The 25,151-nt window shown below is 41.8% G+C and overlaps 1 protein-coding gene across 3 annotated transcripts; it reads right to left on the bottom strand.

Annotated features, from left to right (window-relative positions):
* Positions 1–80: 80 nt before the first annotated feature.
* DNAJC2 (DnaJ heat shock protein family (Hsp40) member C2) lies at positions 81–23,991 on the bottom strand. Of its 3 annotated transcripts, none has more exons than XR_008933237.1 (17): positions 23,878–23,941; positions 19,908–20,098; positions 17,672–17,747; positions 15,621–15,719; positions 14,339–14,480; positions 13,356–13,436; positions 11,840–11,905; positions 10,110–10,201; positions 9,894–10,015; positions 8,763–8,912; positions 5,903–5,991; positions 5,747–5,816; positions 3,646–3,830; positions 2,995–3,109; positions 1,547–1,654; positions 898–1,052; positions 81–210 (listed from the first exon to the last, which is right to left on the bottom strand). XR_008933237.1 is itself a non-coding variant. In XM_056847006.1 (17 exons), the coding sequence occupies exons 1-17, from the start codon at positions 23,936–23,938 to the stop codon at positions 136–138; spliced, it is 1,863 nt and encodes a 620-aa protein (XP_056702984.1). In that variant the 5' UTR covers positions 23,939–23,991; the 3' UTR covers positions 81–135. The 3 variants fall into 3 exon arrangements, 2 of the variants coding, with proteins under 2 accessions (XP_056702984.1, XP_056702986.1); XM_056847006.1 differs by having other exon boundaries at positions 3,009–3,109; positions 23,878–23,991; XM_056847008.1 differs by having other exon boundaries at positions 3,009–3,109; positions 19,908–20,009; positions 23,878–23,982.
* Between the last annotated feature and the right edge of the window lie 1,160 nt (positions 23,992–25,151).

Below are 25,151 nucleotides of genomic sequence, written 5' to 3' on the forward strand. Positions count from 1 at the left end.
AGCTGCACCAATCCTAATGAATCTTCAAGTAAATTCAAGTCTACAAACTGTTCAGCAGTCCAAAGGGAAAACACCTGGTGTTGTATTTGCATTTTTATTATAAAACAAAACACATTAAGATTGTCATTAAGAATCTCATTTCTTAGTTTTAGCAGCATTCAGTACTTGCTCTTGGGCAGCTTTCTTTGCTTTCACCATTTCAACAAGTTCCTAAAACAAGAGAGAGAAGCTTGTTCATACTGAGTTACTGTTTAACTCACAGCACTTCCTGGGCAGGTCCTGATAATTTCCTGTGCCGAATGATTGTTTCTCGCTGTTTGAGGTTTGGACTTTTTTGCCGTCACTGATGCTGAACATTCACCCTTGCTGGATTCTAACCTAAACAGCACACAGCTGAAGTGAGGAGCAGAGAAGCTCAGTATCCTACTCTGTCTACTTACTGGCCAGATTTTCTGATGCTTCTTCCTACCCACTCCCCATTAACATGAATCCAGTTATACTCACGGGCACAGATTCCCCTGGAACTTCTCTAATTAAGGTTGTGTGGCGTAAAGACCATGTGTACGGTGTTCCATGTACCTATCGTGGCATTACTGTACAATGCTACTCGGAGCTACTTGTATACTGCAGCCAGTCCCAGACTGTTGGCTTTTATCCTGCTGTGGAAAAGAACCCTTAACTTTGAGGTGCCATCTTGAGTAATCTAGAGAAGTAGAATGGCTAATGATGATTCCCAGGAAACAACTGTTAACTTTGTTCACAACTTGCCCAAGGAAAAGTTACTGTTGCACTTACTTTGAGGACTTATCTCCATGTCTAATAATGCTTTGGTACTCAAATAATGGCCTAACTACATGTGTATATATTCCTAAAGTTAAAAGAACAGCACTTTCCTACCTTATAGCGCTTCATGCAGTCTTTTTTAGATCGGCCTGGGACAGAAGCTGCTATTTTCTCCCACCTTTCAGGAGTATTCACTGGATAGGTCTTCAAAGCTTGTTCTAAAAGTTTTTGCTCTTCTGTGGTCCAAGGAGAGGAGTCTGTAAGTGGTACTGGTGAAGAAAGCAATAAATACGAAAATTTAAATGGTTACACAAAAAAAGTCCCGAATGAAAGATAGATCTACAGACGTTCTACTGGTAACTTTCTACCCGACCAAATGGATGCCTTTAGTTCAAGCTCCTGGAACAAAGGAATGAACAGCCTTTTTTGCAGTTCCGCAAGTTTAATAACATCTGAGATTTGTGTGATCATCTTCTAGCAGATCTTCTGCCCAACCATCTACAAACGATGGACCATAGGAGTTTGTCTGCTACCTCTAGAAAGGGATCACCGCTCATCTGACACCCCAAGAGCTTCAGTTCATTTAGATGTGGTTTTTCACAAACTGGCACTAAAGTACAGGACATCTGCCCTGACCCCTGCTACTCTGATCTTGCCAGAATACAAAAGAAACTTTCGGGGGGCGGGGCGGTACAATCCTAACAAAGTATGTTTTTGGACCGTGCTATTTCACAGAATATCGAAGCAGTTCTTTCATATTTACCTTCAAATCGTTGGGATGGTGCAGCAATCTCTGTCTGGGACACAACACCATGCTCTTTTTTAAATTTATCAAAAGCTTTTTTGTTGATGTCATCCTTCTGATGAGGGTCTGAGAAAAAGAAGACATGGGTCAGCTGATCTCATAGTACAAAATAAGGCATGTCCCAAACAAACATTTGAAAGAAAAATTAGGTTGGCATTTAGAAACCTAAGCTTGCTTTAAATGGGCTCATTGTAAGAGCTATATGGACTGTTGAAATCCAGAAATAACAGAACACATTTTCACTTTTATGCTGAATTATGAGAATCGCTTTATATCAGCACCTTCAGCATTCCTTACCTGAAGACAATTCACAGTGGGTAGCCGTGTTAGTCTGTCTGCAGTAGTAGAAAACGGCAAGAGTCCAGTAGCACCTTAAAGACTAACAAAAATATTTTCTGGTAGGGTATGAGCTTTCGTGAGCCACAGCTCATTTCTTCAGAAAGCTCATACCCTACCAGAAAATATTTTTGTTAGTCTTTAAGGTGCTACTGGACTCTTGCCCTTTTCTTACCTGAAGAGTCTAAATTTAAGCCATATGAATCAAGGAAAAGTGGCTTAGTGGTAGAGCATCTGCTTGGCATGCAGAAGGCCCCAGTTTCAATCCCCGGCATCTCCAGTTAAAGGGACTAGGTGATGTGAAAAACCTCTGCCTGAGACCCTGGAGAGCCGCTGCCGGTCTGAGTAGACAATACTGAATTCAATGGGCCAAGGGTCTGATTCAGTACAAGGCAGCTTCATGTGTGTCTTTCTCAAATGCAACAGGAGAGCCAAGCACATGGATTCAATGCAGGCTAGGCAATATCTCACGATGAGCAGCATAAACAAGACTGTACACATTTTCTTTGCCTCTTCCATTTGGGAGCCACTTAGCCTACTATCTTTCACCAATAACAGTGCTGCCTGAATTGCCTGTCTCTAGTGAGCACAGGTAGTTACCTCTGCAATAGTCTGAATTGTATTGATGCGACAGGTTATATACGAAGTCACATTTTAAAATATTTCTCCTTGTGCTACCTTATTTCTCTCCTTCCCATTCAAATCCCCCCGCCCCAGACTAGAAGCAGCATTTCAGGGAGCAAAACACTGCAGTGGGGGAATTTAAGTTTGAGGCCAGGACATGAGCTGTTCATCACAAGACCTCCCAAAATTCTAGCAAAGCATAAACCAAGGGGCATGAGTATGCCTTGCCAACATTACACAACTGATGGTCTGCCTCTAATTAGGGGGGAAACTGACAGAGGCAGCCAGCAGTGCGGGCAAGGCACATGCCATTGAATGGAGTGCAGGAATTTCCCTCTCACAATTTAAGTAAGATGGTGGGACTCACAACCAAGAACATGCTTATGCTTGGAGAATGAAAGCTCAATCCACTTATACATAAAATGGAAGCATGCAGACCATCTTACAAAGATAAAGATACCAAGTTTCTGTAGGCTCTTTGCTTTGTTGATAACGTCTTTTGCTGTTCGCTTTATTCCAGTAGTAGAGTGCAAATTCATATAATTGGCAATAACCTCCCACCTACATGTGCACAAGGGAAAAAAAGTTTACAAATATTCATGAAAAAAAGTATGCCCCTGTTTTCAGCCAGTTAAATATATGGCATTTGCAGAGAATCTGTTTTTTAATCCACAAACAAAAACGGTATAGCATTATTTTAGGTTGTTTATTTTTCAATAAAAATTAAGTAACTTTGTTTCAAATATACACATAGTGATTGCCAATCAATAGCCTTGGAAAGATGTTGAAGCTGGAAGGGATTTCCCTTGAAAATGCATTGATTTTTAGCTCATTTCCTCCAACACCGAGCCAAGAATCAATGATAAGGGATATTTTTTAAAGAGAAAAATGCCAAGGTAAAGACATTCTAGTTGATAGCTGATTTATGAAGACCCATGGATGGAAAACCTTTTCTGTAGGTCTGAGACACCTTTAAATTGATTTCTGAAAATTCTCATCTAATAGATAAAAGACTAGCTGGGGCTTGGTGGCACACTTTTGGGTGCAAAGGCAAGAATATAAATTCACACACATACTCTTTATCAGTGTATAAATACCTTGAGTTAGTCCCTGCAGGGAAGAGGTTCACAGCTTTAATTAGCAACTGCAAGTCATCTTCTGACCAGTTCTTACTTCCACCACCAACTCCACTTGTTGATTTCTCAGAACTTTTTGTTGCTTGTCGCAAACGAGCATCTGCTTCTTCTCTCTCTTTTCTCATCTGCTCATTTACTTCTTCTATCTATGTGAATATAAGAAAAAATCCACACAGAATTATTGCAAACAAAACCCTTCTCCCAAGCTGCTAAGAAATTGCCACAAATTCCCTGGCTCATTTTGTTCCAATAATCACTGTAGGAAAAGAAATTCATTGGTATCCAATGCAAACAGAATTGTGAGCAAGTACATTGTTAAAAACAAAGCTAGCAACTGTAGAGCAATAAAATAACCTTTGTGGCCTTAGAATGTCTGATCTTAGAATTCTCAAGATGATTAAGCAAGATTTTTTCTGAGATTTGGGCAAAAACATGCAGTAGAAAGAGATGGACTGATTGCATAACTCTCAAGGCCTCTGAAAGAAGAAATTTTGTCATCAATTTACAGAGCCAAGATTTCACTTCATGTGTCTGTGTCATGTTTGCTGCTGAATTGCGTACTCAGAACTGTCAGACAATTCATATTAAAGTTTTCCGCTTTCAGTCCGTCATTATGTTGTGTGTGTGTGAAGTGCCGTCAAGTCGCAGCCGACTTATGGCGACCCCTTTTGGGGTTTTCATGGCAAGAGACTAACAGAGGTGGTTTGCCAGTGCCTTCCTCTGCACAGCAACCCTGATATTCCTTGGTGGTCTCCCATCCAAATACTAACCAGGGCTGACCCTGCTTAGCTTCTGAGATCTGACGAGATCAGGCTAGCTTGGGCCATTATGTTGGGGGAATATAAATCTCCTTTCCTACAACATAGGTAACATTCAAACTATATTCACACATACAGCAAACCTTCTCCCTCTAGAAACCTTAGATACACACTCTTGTCTAGATCTATGGTGCGGCCTTATTTGGAATAGTGTGTGCAATTTTGATCACCATATCTGGAAAAAAAATTACAGAGCTGGAAAAAGGGAAGACGATGGCAACTAAGATGATCAATGGATTGGAGTACCTTTCCTACAAGGAAAGGCTAAAGAGACTGGGACTTTTTAGTTTAACAAAAAGACAATTGAGGGTTACATGACAGAGGTTTATAAAGTTATGCATAAGGCAGAAAGAGTGGATAACCCTTTCCCCCTCTCCCAGAATACTATAACTCAGGGAGCGCCCAATGAAGCTGATGGGCAATAGGTTCAGGACAGACAAATTGAAATACTTCTTTATTCAGTAAGTGATCCATCAGTGGCTACTAGCCATGGTGACGAAAGGAAACCTTCCAAGTTCAGAGCCACTAAACCTCTGAATACCAGTGCCAGAAGGCAACAGTGAGGGAAGGATTTGGCCTCTATGCCCTACTGTTAGCCTGCCAGATTAAGTGATTGGCCTATGTGTGAGCCAGCATACTGGACCAGAAGGACCACTGGTCTGATCTAGCAATGCTTTGGACACATGCAACTGCCTTATACTGAATCAGACCATTGATCCATCAAGGTCAGTACTGTCTACTCCAGCTGGCTCTCTGGAGTGTTAGGTAGAGCCTTACATCACCTGTTACCTGATTGGCAGGGATTGGGCCTGGGAGCTTCTGTATGCCAAGCAGATGTTCTACAACAGAATCATGGCCCCTCCCTCCTCGCTTATGTTCTTACAGTGCTCAGAGGTTTCAAATTACCTCCATTATTCCTGAGAAATATTAGCAGTGTCACATTTTTTCCCTCTTGCATACCTCATTTAGCATGCAACAGTATTGTGCACAAAGGTTTAAGAGCTAACCTCTAGAAAGCATGTGCCTCTTGCATGTTTATGCTATTAGATTTGATTGGGTTTGACTAAAGAAATCCAACCAGGTATCAGCTGTGGAAGCATATTCTTTAAAAGCTTGATTCTATAGTGCAAGCTTTTTCCTAAACACTGTAATGTACATATTCAGTATTCATGTGGCTCTATAGGCTTGCCCTGGTATTTTCATTATGCCTATTCACTGTTACAGGACAAAAGATTTATAATTACCTGTTTTTCTACAGCAGCCTTTCCTTCTTCCCTTGTTGTGGAGGTAAGTGCTTCATTCAAGCACTGCAGACTAAAAATAAATTATTGAACGATATTTCAGATCTAGTGGAAAGCTGAAGGTCAAAAAACATAGGCATGTAGGTCAGGAAAGCATACCTTGCCAACTCCAGATGATCACAAAGCTTTTCCACTTCCTCCATCATCTTAACACACTCTGCCTCGTTGTCAGAAAAGTAATTCCAGTTCTGAAAGTACAACACCACATGCTTCAGACAAAACAATGTGATACCCACACAATCTCCAAGCAATTACTCCGGTGCTGTTATGACTGTGGCCATATTCTACATAGATAACACACTCCTCAGAAGCTGCATTAACTTCTCTTTTCAAAACTCAAGAGTTTCCTTATACTACCGTGCTGGGTGGGCAAAATTTACTTTTAGGATTCAACTGCCATTTTTTAAGATCTTTGTTAAAATTCATTTTTACTTTTGTATGTTCAGATCTTGAAGAATTTTAGAAGTAAGGGGGAATTCACACATTGCGGTGTTCCCAGTAACACAAGTATGTAAAGCAACGAATGCTGTTTCCCATGTTGACGGTTATGATGAATCATTGTTGGTCATCAGTTTCACAACCCCACAAGGTGAAACTGAACAAACTCACCATAAATTGTGGGACAAGTTCATACCCTTTTAAACCATTCCTCTTTAAGAACTGTTTGGTTTTCTACACTACCTACTTTAAGATGGCTTACCTTAGAAACATCAAAAAGTAAGACCAAAAATAAAATCTACGAACAATTAAAACCACACACCTAAGCCAATGATGAAACATACATTTTTCTTTAAGTGTGTGTGTTCATCTTATTGTCTCCATCGTACAATGTTTTCCAAGAATTTCTAAATATTAAAAGAACAGAAGACCATAACAGATTGCAAGAAATAATTGATCCCAGATAATTTGGTTTTGACAAAAACTCTGGGAATTGAAGGTCCCTCTTGAGAGAAGGATCTGTTCTTGTACAAAGGCAAAAGCAGATATGAACATTAAAATTAACAAGTATTTCCTTTTAAAATGCAAACATTTAAAAAGAATAATGAAATTGGCTTTGATAATGGAAGCAATTCTATCTAAATTTCTTAGATCCTTATTTGGCGTCCCATGCTATATTTCTAATGCCTTCCTCAGATTAGAATTGGGAATAGTGTGATTAGAAATGCACAGTTGGTACCAAGAGGCATGCTTTTGACTTGTTAAACTGGAACCCTCTTGGATTAGCTTTTTTAATTCTCTTAGGTAACCTTGGTTCAGGTGGGGTGGAAGCCGTTGAGAAGAAATTACAATATTTTGGGTTATTCTTCTAGCTCTATGCCATCTTGGGCTCCTGAGAGCTAATGGAATAATCAAAGAAGCTGGGATATAGCTCTTTAAGTTGACAGAGCCTGAGTCCACTCTTACCTGGCAATAGGGAATCATGGTCAAAACTCTGTGCCAGCAAATTATCTCCCTGCCTTAGAATTTCCAAAATACCACAGAGAATTTACTTTGGTCCATTTCAATGTTCTACCTTCAGTTCAGTTGCAAGGCTATATCTAAGTATACCTTATTCCTACCATTTGTGTTTCTGCTAACTGAATGCCATGGAAACAACTGAATATGCATTACTGCACTGTTCATTGTATAAGGATATTTGTTCCAGGTAAATTAGGTAAAGGTCCCCTGTGCAAGCACCAAGTCATTCCTGACCCATGGGGTGATGTCACATCTTGACGTTTACTAGGCAGACTTTGTTTACGGGGTGGTTTGCCAGTGCCTTCCCCAGTCATCTTCCCTTTACCCCCAGCAAGCTGGGTACTCTTTTTATCGACCTTGGAAGGATGGAAGGCTGAGTCAACCTTCAGCCGGCTGCCTGAAACCAACTTCCGTTGGGACCAAACTCAGGTTGTGAGCAGAGCTTGGACTGCAGTACTGCAGCTTACCATGGGGCTCTGTTCCAGGGAAATTACCCCTATTTTATTTAAGCTTCCAGGATCTGATAAATTTGATATATCTGCTCTCCTTGCAGATTGCTTTAATGAAATCACTCTTAAGGTGGCCAGATTTTGCACTTTGGCTCAGCCGATAAGAAAGCAGATGCTTCAGTCCTTTTATTAACAGCCTTATATTACAAAATAAGTGCTAATTACGTCAAGAGTTTTTATTGTTTTTATGTTTTATTTGTGTTTAGCTTCTGTCCTTACATTGGCCCATCTTGGATCATAATAAATGAAATTAATGAGTACAACAGAAAAATGGATATGAGAATTAACTGAATATTTCCTTTTAAAATGCAAAAAGAATTTAAAAAGTATACATTTAAAAACAACACATTTAAAAATACAGAAATTTATTATGGGGTGGAGCAATGCCTTTTGAGTGTACAGCAGTCTTGACCTGGTACACTGCGAATAGGCTCTCTGTTAAAACCATGAGGAAAAAAAAGCAGAAGAGGGCATTTTTGTGTGGTTCTCTTAATAGCCCAAACTCCTAGGTAAGTGCTCTTCATCTATACGCACAGGCAGACACACCTCAGAGAGCCACCATGAAGGGTTGTCTGTCCAAGGCAATCTGAACATCAGTGGAAAGCAAAACCAGTGATTTTGTCTGTATGATTAGTGCAGTTCAGAGATCCAATAAGTTTATAATGCAACCATAAGCAGGACTAATCAAAAGTAAACCCCACCAAGCTCAACAGAACTTACTCTCAAGTTAAGTGTACGAAGGATTGCAGCCTTAGTATCTTTTCTTTAAACCATATTCAACTGGGGTAACCTGCATAAGTTGCACAGTGATGATAGTTTTGCCCTAATGAAAGCAAGGCTATAATACTGTAAATGTGTAAAATGTAAATTAGGTATAGCATCCAAGTTTCCCCTTCCAGTATGAAGGCACTCCTATTCCAGACCAACATTCAACTATTCAATAGTTGGAAAACATACAACATCTATATTTAGCTGCTGTAAAAGCCAAATACCTTGCACATGGTTCGCAGCTTTTGCCTTTCCTTTTTAACTGCTTTTTTCTGTATGTCCTTCTCTTTCTTCATCAGCAGTGCTTGTTGTCTAGTTTCTTCCTCTTCTTTCTCCTTAGCTAACCGGGCTGCTTCCAATTCTGCTTGCCTTTGCTGAAACAAAAGCTAATGCTAGAATCACTGTAGTCTGTTTGTATACATGCACACACACCCCAAAAGCACTTTGTGACACTCCATGTAAGGGGCCTCTGGGCACTTTTACAATGCTGAGAACGCTAGCAGGCCCCACCAAAAATTTGCTGCCACGGAAGCTGGGGTCAGTCACAAATGTTGGGCAGTGCTAAGCCAAGCATCCTCCTATGATGGAATCAACTATTTCCAAATGGATTAGTCCTGCAAACACAGAGTTGATGTCTCCGGAAAGCTAGGATTGACTCTGCTTTGGGGCAGAACACTTGGCTCCAGAAAACCTATGAGCAGACACCATGCGGGAAAGCACTTCTTGATGTCACTGAAATGGAAACACCTATGACACAATAACAGATATCAAATTTCTATACTCCCTTAGTTAACAATAACAATGCTAGAGGCATTTCCAGTGCTGGCAGGTTAGAATGTTCTAGCAGAAAGTTCATACCATTAAGTAAGCATCTGCAATCTGAAAATTGTTCTGCTTGAGAAGATTTCAATCCATGAGGCTATCTTACATTGTTAAGCCAATGAAGCGGGTTTAAAATGAAGTTTGAGCAGCTTGCTTTTCTTAAATTACTAGGGTCTGTGCCCCAAAATGTAAGAACATCCATTTGAACCCACAATGGGTTCTTTGGCTTCACCATTAAAATCCCAAATGACCAATGGATATGATAGCTAAAAATCACCTAAGCAGGCACTGCTTATAAATGTTCCACTTAATCACTGACCCTCACTGCTCTAAAAGTTGCAGAGGAAGAGCTGACAGAACGGGGACACAAAGTCTCCCAGTTAGTCACAATGCATTACTTCAGCTAAGTTCAAAGAGTAACGGCAACTGAAACATCTAAACAGTTATAACCACTGCCTAACATTTTTACAAAAAATATGCCATTTTTATCCAACTAGCAGAAGACCAAAGGATTTTATATGATGGAGTCATACCTTCTCTTTTTCCTCCTGTTCTTTTCGTTTTGCATCTACCTTTGCTTTCTTTTCTGCTTCCTTCTTTGCCTTTTCTTCTTCCTTGAATTTCTTTATTCTAGGATCACAGCTATATGCAGTGTCTAAGAAAAGGAAGAAGATGCATCTACGAAGGTGACACATCATGTGTGGAATTTGATGAGCTAGCTTCCTTGAAAATGCAGAGATCACACTTACCGATGAGTGTCCTTATTCTGTTCATCTCTTCCTTTTTTCTTTGCGCTCTAGTTGCTCTGTTCTGCTTTTCAATCCACCTCCTCTCATCTCGACTGCAAAGGGAAACAGAAGGTGGTCGGTAGCATCATATTCTTGTGCACACACCCTTACCAGATCAATTCTGGCAGCCATTTTAAAGTCAAAAGAGATAACAGGACATGTATAGAAACTAGGTACAATCCCTAAATGCATCAAATTGAACAGGGCATCAATGTAATTTCAGCTATGCAAAACAATACTCACTGCCCTTGATATGCACTTACTTTTACCCACTATCAAGGGTTAATGCACTTCTGCTTTCCTGTTTTTCTAAATTTATTTATAAGTATTATACATAAGGCCCAACAGTTTTTAGAAGATCTAAATAAAGTAATAATACATATAAATCTGGACAAACTTAATTACTCAATATCAAAAAATATAATGATCTTTGATTAAGGCCACACAAATAAATATAATCACATTGTCTGTTCCAAACGGGTTAATGTGCCTGACTAGAAAAGTTCAGTATTTGTAGAATCCTCATTTTTTTTGTAATGCTAATAACTTTATATGTAAATAAAATTCTTTAATTTTATCCAAAAGAGTTTTATGTGTTGATATTCTTTTATGTTTCCAAAGTTTAGAAAACACCAACCTTGCAGCTGTTACAACTTGTAGGGGAAATGTTCTAAATTTCTTTGGAATAGAGACTGTGTAGTTCAGTAGACAACATTCAGGGGAGCCTATAACATCACAGTCTATTCCCTTTGCCAGCATAATTGTCTCTATTTTCCAATTTCTTTGGCTCTAACACAGCCCCACCACATGTGGAAGAAGACTGCCTGAGGTTTATCACAAAACCAACAGTGGTTATTAGCACTTTTATACATTTTAGCTAGTCTAACGGGAAAGGTGCCGTTGATGTAACATTTTTATAACATTTTCTCTCACACCCAAGCTGACTGAAACAGCAAATACTGCTTTGAATAAACATTTCCAGACATGAGTTACTATATTTGCTTTCCTTTTATCCAATCAAATAAATTCTTTCTGGCCTCCCTGCTCCATCTTAGTATAGGTATATTTTCCCTAAAAATCTGTTCCTTTCTTGCATTCACATTTTCTCCCAGCAAAAGGAAAACAGTCTTTTACTGCTGTGATACCAGAACAGACTTGCATTTTGAACTATTCAAGCACTGCTAGATCTACCATATTTTGAAAAAGGACAAATGGACTGAATACAAGATTCCCTTTTCTCTCAGTTAATCCAGATAACCAACAATCCTGACTTCAGTACCCCAAATTATTGATGGAGTAGAATCCCCATTCCATCAATCAATATGCTTTAAAAAATTAAAAAGCAATAAACATCTACATCTCTAGCCATGTTTATACAGAGTATGAAAGGGCGACTAACACTGCAATCCTAAGAACACTTTACCCAGTCTATTCAATGGGGCTTGCTCCCGGGAGAGTTGAGTAGACCTATTTAGGATTGCTTGCTGAGCTTTTTAAAGGCTAATCTATCTAAGTTAATGTTTCAGCTTTGCATTCTTAGCCACACTGGTGATATGGTGAATAAACACACTTGATTTACCATCACAATGCTGATTTAAAATTTCTAAATTACATCAGGAATTTGGTATGAGACAATGGCTAATTTTTTGTATATGAACCACATATTTAAAATAACCTTTTTATTTACATACCATTCTGCTTTTTCTTTTTCTTCCTCGTCTAAGTAGGAGAACTCTCTCCAAGAATCAAAATTATACCTGAAACAATACATAGCAATATCCGAAAAGAAAAAATCAGCACAGGTACATCAAAAATGCTGATTTTTCTAAGTATGCTTCTTTTTAATTGACTGAATTCCTATTTTAAGGATTCTGTAGAAAATGATAGTAATATGTTGTGAACCACCCCAAGCCCTCTGTTGAGGAGAGGGTGTGGGTTATAAATCAAATAAATAACACGTGTTCTCACTTTACCATGGAAACCCATGATACTAGCAAATACCACTTTCATTCTGCTGGTTATTTAATGACACATCTGCTTTTGGGAATGGCAGTGTTGTTACTCTCCTGTGGAGCCTGACCTACTGCTCTGGTAATAGGCGTGCACAGAGCACATGGGAAGAACCATGCCAGCCTCAAGAGGTTAAAAAAAATGAAGCAGAAGTGCACATAGATCACACCTTCTTCCAATGTTACTCTCCACACACAAATCCAAATACCCGCTGGGTTTTTATTTTTATTTATTCATTTTACATAATTTATACCCCATCTTTCTGCCCTCACAAGGGCCACCAAGGTAAGGTAGCCAACAAACTAAAAACATACACAATCACTTCTTAAAAACCATTGGCACCAACAAAAACACCTTGTTAAAACAATGAAAACCAGAGCTAAAATACACACAGAAGCATAAAAACAAAAATTCAAATGCTGGGCAGGAAGGAGGGATCACTGAGGCAGTGCCAAAGGAAACAAGTCTTCACCTGCTGGTGGAAGAGGGCAACAGAAGAGGACAGACGAGTCTCCCTGATTTTTTAATTAACATGTAAATCTAAGAATGGTAAGAGATAAAGCCATGGGGCAGAAGCAACTAAAATGCAATCCTACGCAAAGTTACTTTTGTCTTAGTCCACTGAAATTAATGGGCTTAGGCCACAGTAATTCTACTCAGGACTGCACCACAAGAGTTTGATCAGAGACATTTGCCAGAAAAGGTTGCAAGCCATTCATCTGAAGATACTGTAGTTCCATCATCCTAGAGCAGCCTTGACTAAACACTCTGAAACCCACTTATTTCTAATAGCCTATTTTAGGAAGTGCAAAGGAAAACAATGCAAGTTTTATAGATCTCCAAAATGGAGACTCAACATAAGGATCTAAATGTCTCCTTCCCCCTGCCCTTCTCCCTACAGGGTCAATGATCTTAGAGAAAGCAACATTTATTTATTAAGGACAGTTTTTGCTGCCTCTCGAGAGTCCCACTCACGGCAGCTTACAAATAAAAACAGTACCATAAAATCATTATGATCAATATAAAAACAAAACAAGCCAGGTACATAAGGACATCATAAAATATCCTTAAAACTGACCTCAGACCACACTTCCTCAAATGTGCTAGAACTGTGTAGTTTTCAGAGATTTCCCTATGCAATCTGTCTATACATTAATGCATTATTTTGAGGGGGGAAAGAAGAGTTGGCACACTTACCAAAACGAATAAAAAGCATCTACCTCTTCAAATGATGAGTTTGCATCTCCAAGCTTTGGTACATTTTTTACGTTTGACCACCTGCAGCAATTAAAGGATACACAGACAATATTAATTAAGATGGTAAGAGTTATTTGAGATAAGCATTTCTCACAAAGAAATAGGTGCTAGGACTATGCATTCAAGGTATGAGACAAGAAACATTTCAACCTGGAGTATGTGGAGATTCACACAGAGCCCAACAGCTTCACTGACTGCTGTGGGATTTCCAAATCAAGAGCAGCACACTTATCTCGTCATTTGATGCCCAATAAGTAAATGATTAGGATAAAGCAGGACAGCAATATGACTATTCCATCATGACTTGAACCACAACACTGCTGGAGTGAGCTGGCCAAGGGTGATAGGCGGGTGCAAAGGAATAAATCTCATTCCCCAAAACTTTAGAAAAATAAAAATAACAAACAGCCACAAAGGGCAGATGTAACAGGGCACTGATATACAAGACTCTAAAATGGCATATTTCTGGACTAAGGTCAGACATTCTTTGTGTATAGCTTGTCCCCAGCCTGCCTAATTAGAGAATACATATTACCCTAAAGGCTAGATCCTGTGAAGACATCTATGCAGGCAAATGCCTAAGCACTATTTATTCTGCACTAAGAAATTACAATGATTTTTGAACCAAGAGAGACAGAAGGACTTTCTCTGCTTACCTACTGAACTATGTTCTTATGGTTCCACCAGCATACTCTGCTAGGAGGCTGCAGTAATCACGTACATTTCAAATTATACTATTGAAATATATCAACCTCATCAGGTTGTGGACACAACTCTCAAGCAGCAAGATCTCACTCAACTCTGCTGCTCTTCACTGCTGTTAAATAGACAGTCAAGCACCTGTACTGGCTGGGAGAAGCGGCTCATGGTCAATCAGCCACCATGACAGAAAAGGCCCCCAAAGAGCCCGTAATATAACTCACCTGGCATTTCTTCCAAAGACTGGTGAAAAAACCTCAAAGAAATTTTCTTTTGCTTCACTTTTAGAAGGAACGGTGTTATCAAAAGTAGGATCTACACTGTTAAAAGCTCGCCTTTTCACAGGATCTGATAAAATTTCGTAGGCTGAAAAATGAGATTACATAGCCACAAGTTACTTGATGGGAGGAAACAATATTCTTGAATCTTCCTATAATTATTCAATGATTTACTTTTGTAAATCTTCATGTTGCTACCGGCTGTTAAATTGTAGTGGTAGAAGCAGCGTGTACAAAATACATAACAACTAAAGCGCTGCATAGATTTATAGTAAACAATCAATTCTTGGAACTAAAATGGCAATCAAATTTTATTTTAACTGAAAGGCAAGGATTACTTTTGACCATTCAAACAGTCTTTGAGAAAAATTTGGAGGCCTAATTTGCTTTCATGCTAACAAGGTTTGATTGAGAACAGGAAGACAGCCCTTTCAAAATGTTAATCTAGTTATTTGAGGAATTCAAAAGAAGGCCTCTCTTGGTCCCAATACAATAACCTATATGTACATGAAGTCAAACACTGCGGGCCTCCAAGGAATCCCAATGAATGCACTTACCAATAAGCACTGGACTGTTGGGTTAATAGAAGAAGCTAAGCACAGAGTATTGCTATGGCATGCTTAACATCTACCACTGGGGCTTCTAGACGTACAATTCAGCACTATTCTAAAATAACAATTACGTCAGCCAGTGGATGAGCTATCCCTCTTGGTGCTCTCAAGGCTTCCCAGTTCTTGCCATTCTGCAGATTTCTGGAAATCAATGCAACACTTCAGGCTTAACAGTGACATTGAAGGGGAAGTAGATAAGTGGCACTAAACTGAGCTAGTACAGCAACATCTTTAGATCAGCAAGCAGATATTCATGTCAATTAAGGCTCCAGAACCATGGCTCTACATAATTAAGTTTGTCTGTTACTTGACACATTATGCCTCCTGAATCAAGTGAGCACACAGATGTCCTTGTGTTTTGAATTTAAGGGGATATGCTATGAAAGGGCAACTAGATTACTGTCTTAGGAATGTATTAGACATCAATGGAAATTAACTTTCCATTTGCTGGAAGCAAACAAAAACAAGAAGCTCAATTTTTCTAACTTTTGAAGTAACTACGTGTTACAAAAGCAACTAACACAAATCTACTGGGCTATTTTGACACATATTCCTATAGAAAAACATTATATAACAGGATCAAGAATATTCAGAACCTTGTTCTCTTCAGTTCTTACCTTTTGTTATACAGGTAAAGTAGTCATTGTCTCCTTCACCTATCTGTTCCCCTGCTGCTTTTCGCTTGTCTGGATGGTGTTTCAACACCATGGCTTTATCTATGGGTTTAAATAAGCACTAAGTTCAAAGATAAGTCAACATTGGCTACATCCTGATGTACATGCTCCCTTACTACATCTTTTAGACAGCAAAAAGCAAAGAAATTAATAAAGAAGCATTGCAATTTTGATGGACAAGAACGTTCACATTTTGGGGTCCTTGCTGACCTATGAGGTAGACAGAAGTTCATACAATTGTTTCCTCCAATCTGCAGCAGTTAATATTTTATGTATTTTCCCCACAGTAAAAGTAAAACTGTTTTTTGTGTGTTGACGTTTCAACTCCCTACCCACACATGGGAGTGAAGTTCTCTATGCAACTCTGAACATACAATGTACTGGTGATTTAGGCTGCAATCATAACTATGCCTACAAGGAAGCAAGCCCTGTTAAATTCACTGGAGCTCACTAAGGGGGCTGGCTATCAAGCGAGACAGACATTATGAAAACTCCTACTAAACACCACAGTATTTATGTTGATGCAGCAGTTAAGATAATCATTTTGGATGATATCTCCAAACTGAATTGGACTGGGGGGGACTGCACTAGGTACTGGGATTCCAAGAGATTCCATAAAAAAAATATACCTGGGTCATTAGAAACCAGGAATGTTTGTTTAAGGCAATTACATCCTACCTTTTTGCCTTAAAGCCATCTGGGCGGCTTACAAAAATGTAAGGTAAAAATAAAAGAAGAAAATCATGCAACATGAGTCCAACAGCAGGATTAAGAACATGATAGTAATAGTAATAATAAAAAATACAACCAGACAACAGGATCCAAGATGCAATTCAAAACACAAAAGAGGATGGACTTTGCCTGGCACTTAATCATTAACAAAAAAGCGCCCTCTCTCCCATAAATGCCCATTTCATCTCCAACTCTGCAGGGCTTACACAAAGAAGAAACCTGTCCTTTACAGTGCAATCCTAAGCCAGTATACTCAGAATCCTAATGAAGTCTATTCAGTGGGCTTACTCTCAGCAAAGTGTTCTTCGAGTTGCACTGACAGCTACCTAGGCCATTGTGGGTTGAAGGTTAAAAGCAGTACTTTGAATTGAACCCAGAAACAAACTGGAAGCAGTGATCTTTTAACCCTGTGTTCTTGGTTGTATGTACCAGTTAAGAATCTGATTACTGCGTTTTGCATTAGCTGAAGTCCAAATACTTCTCAAAGGCAACCCCGTATACAGCACATCACAGCAATCTAGCCTGGATGGTACTAGACCATGGATAATGATGGCTAAATCATCCCTCTCCAAGAAGAGATGCCTCTGCCATAGCAACCAAAGCTGATAAAGACACTACCAGCTGTATAACTGTATCTCAAAGCATAAACAGTACTCTTTCATTTTATGTTAAATTAGAAACAACTGAAATGTAACTGTTTTATTTGATTCCTGATACTGAATTCTCTACTGTGTTTTCCACCCCCCACTCAAACATAGAACTTAGCTTAACACAATACTTGAATTGCTGCAGCCAAAACACCTCCCTCCCCAATTCTTGGCAAGCAGGGTCAGACTTGCTAAGGGTCTGTGGGGGCAGAGAAGATGCCCTCTCATAACAGTGCAAAGACCCTTACACCATATCAGCAACTCAGTTTTTTTTTCCACGGGGGGTGGGGGGGAAGTGTCTCACACACTTCCTTCCAGCTTCCAAACACTACTGCAGGAACCAACAGAAGGAACGGAGACAGCAGCCGGGCACCGCTCCATTGTACCAGGATCAAGCTGCATTCACAAATGGGGCTCTTAGATATTACTATCTTTTATAATGCTTTAACTACTTTGAATTTTTATGTGAACAGTTTTGAGAATGCTTTTTTTGAAAAGCAATAAAAATCAAGCCAAATGTTCCTTTTTTGAAATCAATATTTTTAAAAACCAAGACAGAACTGTCTATATAAGCGAAAGCATTTTCATCACCACTAATTAATGTAAGGTACTTACGAGCTGCTTTGATTTGTTTCTGAGAGGCCTTGTATCTCATATGCCCCAGTCCAAGAACCAAGTAGTGGTCCTGATTCTGAGAAAGAAATGCAAATATGAACTTCTACTATCTAAACAAAATTAAGTATATTTACAAGATACAAATATTCAAGGAATAACGGAGTCTTTCCAATTCCAGCAAAGCTCAAAGTGTGCGGCACGTTAAAGATCAATAGTCAAGTGGGAAAATGTTCCAAGGCATTACTGTTAACTAGCAGAATCACTGTAAATTGATTCACTGAAACAAGTAGTTTGAAACACAATTGTATAATTTGCCAGTCCCTATGGCGGTGATGGCGAACCTTTTAGAGACCGAGTGCCCAAACTGCAACCCAAAACCCACTTATTTATCGCCGAGTGCCAATGCGGCAATTTAACCTGAATACTGAGGTTTTAGTTTAGAAAAAACAACTCATACATTAACATCTTTTGCCTTAAAGGAAAAACACAATAACAGAGCTTTGATTGATACAAACAACTTTTTATTGAAAGGTAAAAGTTTGCATTTGGCATGCCAAGCAGATGCTCTACCACTGAGCCATGGCCCTCTCTGTTCCTGGCACTCCATGTAGTCATTCCTTATGAGTGCCTGTATGTGAGAAGGCCCTGCAGCCAGGTGATGTAAACCATATTACAAAGCCTAACCATCTGTTTAAATGCCACTATGTTTTGTACACATGTAGCTGCCATATACTGAATCATACCCTCGGTCCATCAAAGTCAGTATTGTCTGCTCAGACAGGCAGCAGCTCTCCAGGGTCTCAGGCTGAGATCTTTCACATCACCTAATTGCCCAGTCCCTTGAACTGGAGATGCCAGGGATTGAACCTGGGGCCTTCTGCATGCCAAGCAGATGCTCTACCGCTGAGCCACGGCCCCTCCCCTCCTGGATACGCAGCCGCGCCCAGCTGTTCGATCTTTTCAGAGCCGTGGGTAAGAAGGATTCCCCCCCCCCGCCCATCAAAGATGAACTTCCCGCGGTGGCACGGAGGACATGTCCCAGCGGCTGGGCATTGCGCCTCTCCTGCGTGGGAGAACCACAGCAGGATTGGGCCCCGACAGGCAGCAGCCTCAGCACCCCGCGGTGTGGGGGGGCGGCGGCAGCTGCAAACTCGCCGCTCATGGGGGGGGGTCTCACTCCCTCCTTTCCCCCTGACCGCAGCAGGATTGGGCCCAGACAGGAAGCAGCTTCAGCACCCCGAGGTGGGGGGGGGCAGCAGCTGCGAACTCGCCGCTCATGGGGGGGGTCTCACTCCCTCCTTCCCCCCTGACCTTGCTTTGCCTTGCGGTGCAGGGCTGGCGCCGGCTTCCCAGTCCGTCTGGGCTCTGCAGCCAGAGCACCAGGAAGGCGCGGCCAAGGCCTCCCTCTTGCAGAGCGGCGGCCGCCGCTTGCCCGCCTGAGACCCCCGGCTGCTCCCCCAGCCCTGGAAAGGGGCCGAACCTCAGCCGAGCGCCAGCGGGACCGATGCAGGGCACCTTTGCCCGGCAGGTGGAGGGCTCTTTCCGCCAGGGACCCGGAAAGCCCTGGGAGGCCCTGCCCCTCACGGCGCCCTGGCAACAGAACCGACAAGCAGGATGGGCCTCCTTGCGTGCAGGAGTTCTTCCTGCCCTGAACCTCAGCGGCCCGACAGTGTCCCTGCCGCCGGATTTACAAAGGAGCAGCACCGCTGCCGGCCGTGGGAGGGCCTCCGGGGGCGGCAGGCAGGCAGGCAGCTCCTGCCTCGGGCCAGAACCACGAGGCATGCGGGAACCGCTAGGCTACAGCCTCCACCATCCGGGGCGGGGCAGAGCCGGAAAGGCCAATGGCCTGGAGGAACTGCGCGTGTCGGCAGAGAGGGCTACGCGTGCTGGAACTGGCACGCGTGCCATAGGTTCGCCAACACGGTCCTATGGTGAGTAGCGACTGCCTACACAAGTAGCAAGTTATTGACGGTTCCTCTCCTACCCGTTAGCCTTTCCCTACTACTGGTGTCATTCTAGTCGTTAGAATACTAGATCTTATTAGAGATTGAAGGATAAGAGAGAAAAAACACATGAACAGCTCTATTTTTGATCTAGAAAAAGTTGCCAAGATGGAATTGTTAGGGGAAAGGCAAGTGAGCGTAGCACCAATACAAAAATTCTGTAACAGGCAAATTCAGGTCAAGAGAGAAATAATGCTCTTTATTGGAACTTCAGAGCAATTTGCCATATGTACCTTCCAGTCCTTTGGATCAAGTGTTTTTAACAAAGGAAATTCTTCCAGCTGTAATTCTTCATCTCCTGACTCTTCAGATAGTTCTTTCTCATCCTCCAGCTCCTGGAAAGAGGCAGAAACATGCATGTTTCTCCTCTTAATAAATGCTTCAAACCATCGTCCCACAGGCTCAACTTGGCAAAGCACAGAAGCTGTGAAAGAAAGCACAAGACGAACTTATCAAATGCCTCCCTTCATACAGAGCCCTTCCTGCTCCCTCAGAACTGCTGGGAGGGGTCACTTCTCAGTGTCCTGGCTTGTGAGGACAGGGAGCCAGGCCTTCTCTGTAGTGGCACTCATGCTCTGGAACAAGCAGCTCTGGGAAATGCAGCTGGCCACTTCCTCAGCATTTTGGAGGTTACCTGACTCTTCAGGAAGGCATTTTGTGCTGGCTGAATTTTACAGGTTTTGTTTTTTTCCTTCATTGTTGACATTCATTGGATGTCATGTTTGAGTACAGCTGTGGTTGTTTTAAAATGGTTTTTATTTATATTTTATTTGTTTACATTTTTAAATATGCTACATTATGTTTTCCAAAATAAATAAGTAAATAAAATAGATTTGTTTCATTACTTAAGTTTAGGACTATTTTTGCCAGTGATCAAGCAATGGCTACAAATTTCACAGATAAGTTAGTTTTACATTTCTAATATCTTTACTTTCTATTGCTAATAATTTTACAAATAAATGTGTCTACAATTTAGTTAAGACCTTTCAATTTACTCACGTTGGGACAACAAATTAAACTCTGTGAAGGTTATAATGCATTTCAAAAATGGAATATAACAAGATATTTGGTGCAAAAATACTACATGACCTATTTGCTAAGAAAAGAACTGAGTAAAGGGAACTGCTTTTTCCAATACCTGAAAACTTGATTCATGTAGATTTTGCATAGTCAGTTTAGTGGCTGTAATGTTGGACTAGGATACCCAGGTTGAAATCCCCATTGTGCCATGCAGCTCATCAGATGACACTGGGCCAGTCACTGTCTCTCAACCTAACTTAACTCACAGGGATACTGTGAATGTAGGAGAAGGGGAGACTTATACCACCTTACATGTATTTATTTAGAAATATATATCCGAGGCAGCTTAAAAAATAAAACATTAAAAAGTTATTAAATTAAAAAATAAAACAATCAGAGCTATTCTGCCAGGCCTATGATTGAGGTCAGCTACAGTTCTTACTATAAACGCTGGCCTCCCCTTTTTCTATTTATTTGTTACTTGTGGGGGGTGGGCACTGATTGATTATTTAACTGTAGTTTTATGTTACATCAAGCACGCCAAATGAGACTGATATTTTATAGCTTGATTATATGGAGCAATTTAAGAATGTTTTAAAATGATCAAAATCTGTTTTAGGTATGTTGTGCACCACCCTGAGCCAGGCTTTGCTGGGATATAAATTTAATAAAATAAAATAATCATAATAATCATACAAACATGGATAGTTGAGCAGCTAAAGATGAATTCCAGCTTTCAGACTAAAAGTACACTATAAAGACGGTTGTTAAGTTCTCTGTTCATCATAGTTCCATAAAACAGCGACCTCTCAAAAGCTGCAACTGCCAGCGAAAAAGGGAAAGAAGCCAGAACCAAAAGATAGATGGGGAGCGTAACACCCCCTTTTTAAAGGGCTGAACTCCCACACAATCAGGTGTGGCAAGCCAGGAAGGCCAATACATTACAACAGTGTTAAAAGATCAGCATCTAAATTAAAAGCTTGGGTAAACAAGATGTTTTTGGCAGGCGCCTAAAAAAGAATGACATAGGTGTCAGGCAAACCTCAAGGGGAAGAATAAATGTATCAATTTATTTAGCCCAAACCAAAGCCTCTACTAACGCAACATGAAGTCTTTGTCTGGCCTAAATTATGGTATCAGATTTACTAGCCAATACAAAAGAAAGTTTCCTTCATATAACAACTACATAAATAGTTTAGCCACTTAATCCATATAAGTAAGGAGTGTCAAACCCATTTGTTACGAAGACCAGATATGACATTAATGCCACCTGGTAGGGCGGGGCCATGTGTACCATAACATTTAACGCCAGGTACCAGAGATACACCCTGACCTGGATGGCCCAGGCTAGCCTGATCTCGTCAGATCTTAGAAGCTAAGCAGGGTCAGCCCTGGTTAGTATTTGGATGGGAGACCACCAAGGAATACCAGGGTTGCTGTGCAGAGGAAGGCACTGGCAAACCACCTCTGTTAGTCTCTTGCCATGAAAACCCCCAAAAGGGGTCGCCATAAGTCGGCGGCAACTTGACGGCCCTTTACACACACACACCAGAGATACAAACTTTATAGAGAAAACAAGCAAAACCAATTAATGATATTCTTTTTAATTTATTTTTTACTTAAAATGCAAGCATGCTTAAAACAATAACAGTATTTTCTTTTATTTAACAGTGTTTGATCATTGTCCTCCTGAGATTGGGGGGTGGGTGCCTCGGCTGTCTTGTGGGCCAGATAAGAGCCCTCAAGGGGCCAGATCTGGCCCACAGGCCATATATTTGACACCCCTGATAAGTGTTTCCAAAATGAATACAGTACAAATGCATAAACCCTATATCCTCAAGATACGTAGATACATTTTTAGATCTGAGCATTAATTCATTTTAATAGTTAATTTGAGCAAGTATAGATGCCTTCAGGATTTACCTCCTGAAACCAACACCACTTTTTATTGGACTAGAAATCCTGTTATGTTATTTTCACATGAAAAGGTGGGCCTGGTAAAAGGGACACACGTTTAACACAAAATACGTGGTATAAGACCCTGCAAGTTTTTCCACTGGTGCAAGAGGAAGGAATGGTAGTCTTGTTTGATGGCTGCAGCCCCACCCACCATCTCACAATTCCCAATGTAGCCTGCTTCTTCTTACATCTGTGGAAAAGCTGGTATGAGTCCAACCCACGTTTAACAGTGGCACATCATTTGTAACCAAGCTGGCCAACCAAAATCCTTCTCATTTTAAAAATGCTCTTGAAAAGTCATATTATGTTTATGACAACTATGGCTTCTATACTCTTCTGTGTTACCATAATTGTAAGGAATGACAATTTTAAAGATGAGTTTCCTAATGACCTATGAGGAAGTTTATACAGCAGCAGGAGTTTGTATTGGGGGCTTTATTTGTGGGGGGAAAGGAAAACTGAAGCATTCCATCACTTTGTGGATACCTAAGACCAGTGGGATCAGGGTCATTTTTCAGCAACTGGGGAAGTGTCCTTTCCTTTACCTGCTCTGTCAACAGGAACTGTTAGGCTCCATTGAGTTTCCCAGCACTGAAACAACTATTTCCACAAACACCAAAGAATGGAAGCCTCATCATGGAAAAGAGAAGCTGGTTATTCCAGATGGTTATACCAATCCAAGGGATAGAATTCGCCCCCAGCAGTTGCGCCCCTCCTCGAAAAAAGTCCGGGTAAGATAAAGACCGGAAGGGGGGTAAGAGTTTGTTCTGGTCTCCCCTAAAAGCATCTCCCTCACCCCCAGCATAGCCTCCCTTCGCGCCCCAGCACTCTCTCCGGCTACAGCCCTTTCCTCCCTCTGGCCAGGCTCTTGACAGCTGCAAGGAGGAAGTTCAACAGGGCCAGCTGTTCTTAGCCACGCCTGCCGGATCGCCGCTTGTCTCCTGTAGCGGCCAAAGGCTCTCGACTCGACACACCCCTCCCCCCCCCGGCAGGGAAACTAGTAGGGCCCGGCCCGCCAAGGGTCACGCAAGCCTCCTCCTTCCCAGAGCAGAAGCCCTTCCACCCCCCAAGAGGAGCCGGGAACGAAACCCCAGGCAGCCTGCGCGAAAACCAGCCCTCTCCGAGCCCGGGCAGCCCGGGGCTTCCGCCGCCGGCCAGCACATGCGAAGAGAGAATAGGGCCGCCCTGGGCAGGCGAGGAAAAGGCATTGGAGCCGCCGCCTACCCGTGGACAGGGGCCTGGTGACCGCCGTGGCCTGGCCCTCAGGCGCCCCACGCAGCATCATGGCGCCTTCCGAGGAGCCCCCCGCGCGCGCCACAGCTCGGCGGCTTCCCTCTCGGTCCGCACCACTGGTTGCCAGGAGCCGGCGCGTGCACGACCCCAGCAACCGCTTCCGGGGCACGGGGTGGGTCACTCGCCCCCACTTCCGTTTTAGTTCAGCGGAAGACTGAATAACGGCCTGCCTGGATATCATATCAAACATAACTCCGCTGGGATCGGAAAGAACAGCAATGTTTGTTCCAGCGGGAGCGCTTCGTGATAGTTGAGGAAGCGAGCTCAGGCTCCCGAAAGCTCATGCTCGAACCAGGCGCCAGTTTTAAAAACACTTTCCCGGGAGTAAGACCCATTCGATAAAACGGGTTCTACTTCTGAGTAGACCTGCTTAGAATGCTCCCTCAGTCTTTAAGGTTAGTCGTGTTAGTCTGCTGTAGAGAAATAAAACAGGCGTCCAGCAACACCTTAAAATCATTTAGTTCAGTAGGAGTTTCCTCGAGTCAAACCTCACTTCCTCAGATATGTATGGAAATCAAACCAAGACTCCTTCTTATGGAGTAAGTTACCGGTTTTTTTTGGGGGGGGGGCTGTTAAGGCAGAGGGTTAAATCCGTCATGAATCTTTCAAGTGTCGACTCACTATGCCACCGGTCTTCTGCTTTTGTGTGTGTGCCAAAAACAGACAAACCTCTCTGGAAGTGCCTGAAAACAAACAGTTGCCTTAACCCCTTCCCCAAATAGGAAATGGACATAGGGCTGTTAGCCTCCAGGTGGGACCTGGAGACCTCCCAGAATAACAACCGATCTCCTGCCAACAGATAACAGTTTTCCTTAGGCTGTCAGCTCCGAGTTGGGAAATACCTGGAGATTTGGGCTGTGGAGCGTGGGGAAGGCAGGGTTTGGGGTGGGGAGCTACTTCAGCAGGGTATAATGCCATAGAGTCCACCCTCTAAAGCAGCTATTTTTTCCAGGAGAACTGCACTTGATTGTCGGAAATCAATTGTAAGAGCAGATATCCAGGTGTTACCTGGAGGCTGGCAACCCTAGTTCCCCTGCAGAAAATGGCTGTTTTGGTAGGTGGACTCTACGGCATTATATTCCAATGAGATCCCTCCCCCAAACCTTGCCTTCTCCAGGTTCCACCTACAGAATCTCCAGGTAACTCCCAAGCCAGAGTTGGCAACCCTACCTGAGAAGGGCAACCAGCCTGAACATTCAACTGTT

The sequence above is a fragment of the Euleptes europaea genome, chromosome 3 (assembly GCF_029931775.1).
Source record: "Euleptes europaea isolate rEulEur1 chromosome 3, rEulEur1.hap1, whole genome shotgun sequence".
Classification (NCBI taxonomy): domain Eukaryota; kingdom Metazoa; phylum Chordata; class Lepidosauria; order Squamata; family Sphaerodactylidae; genus Euleptes; species Euleptes europaea.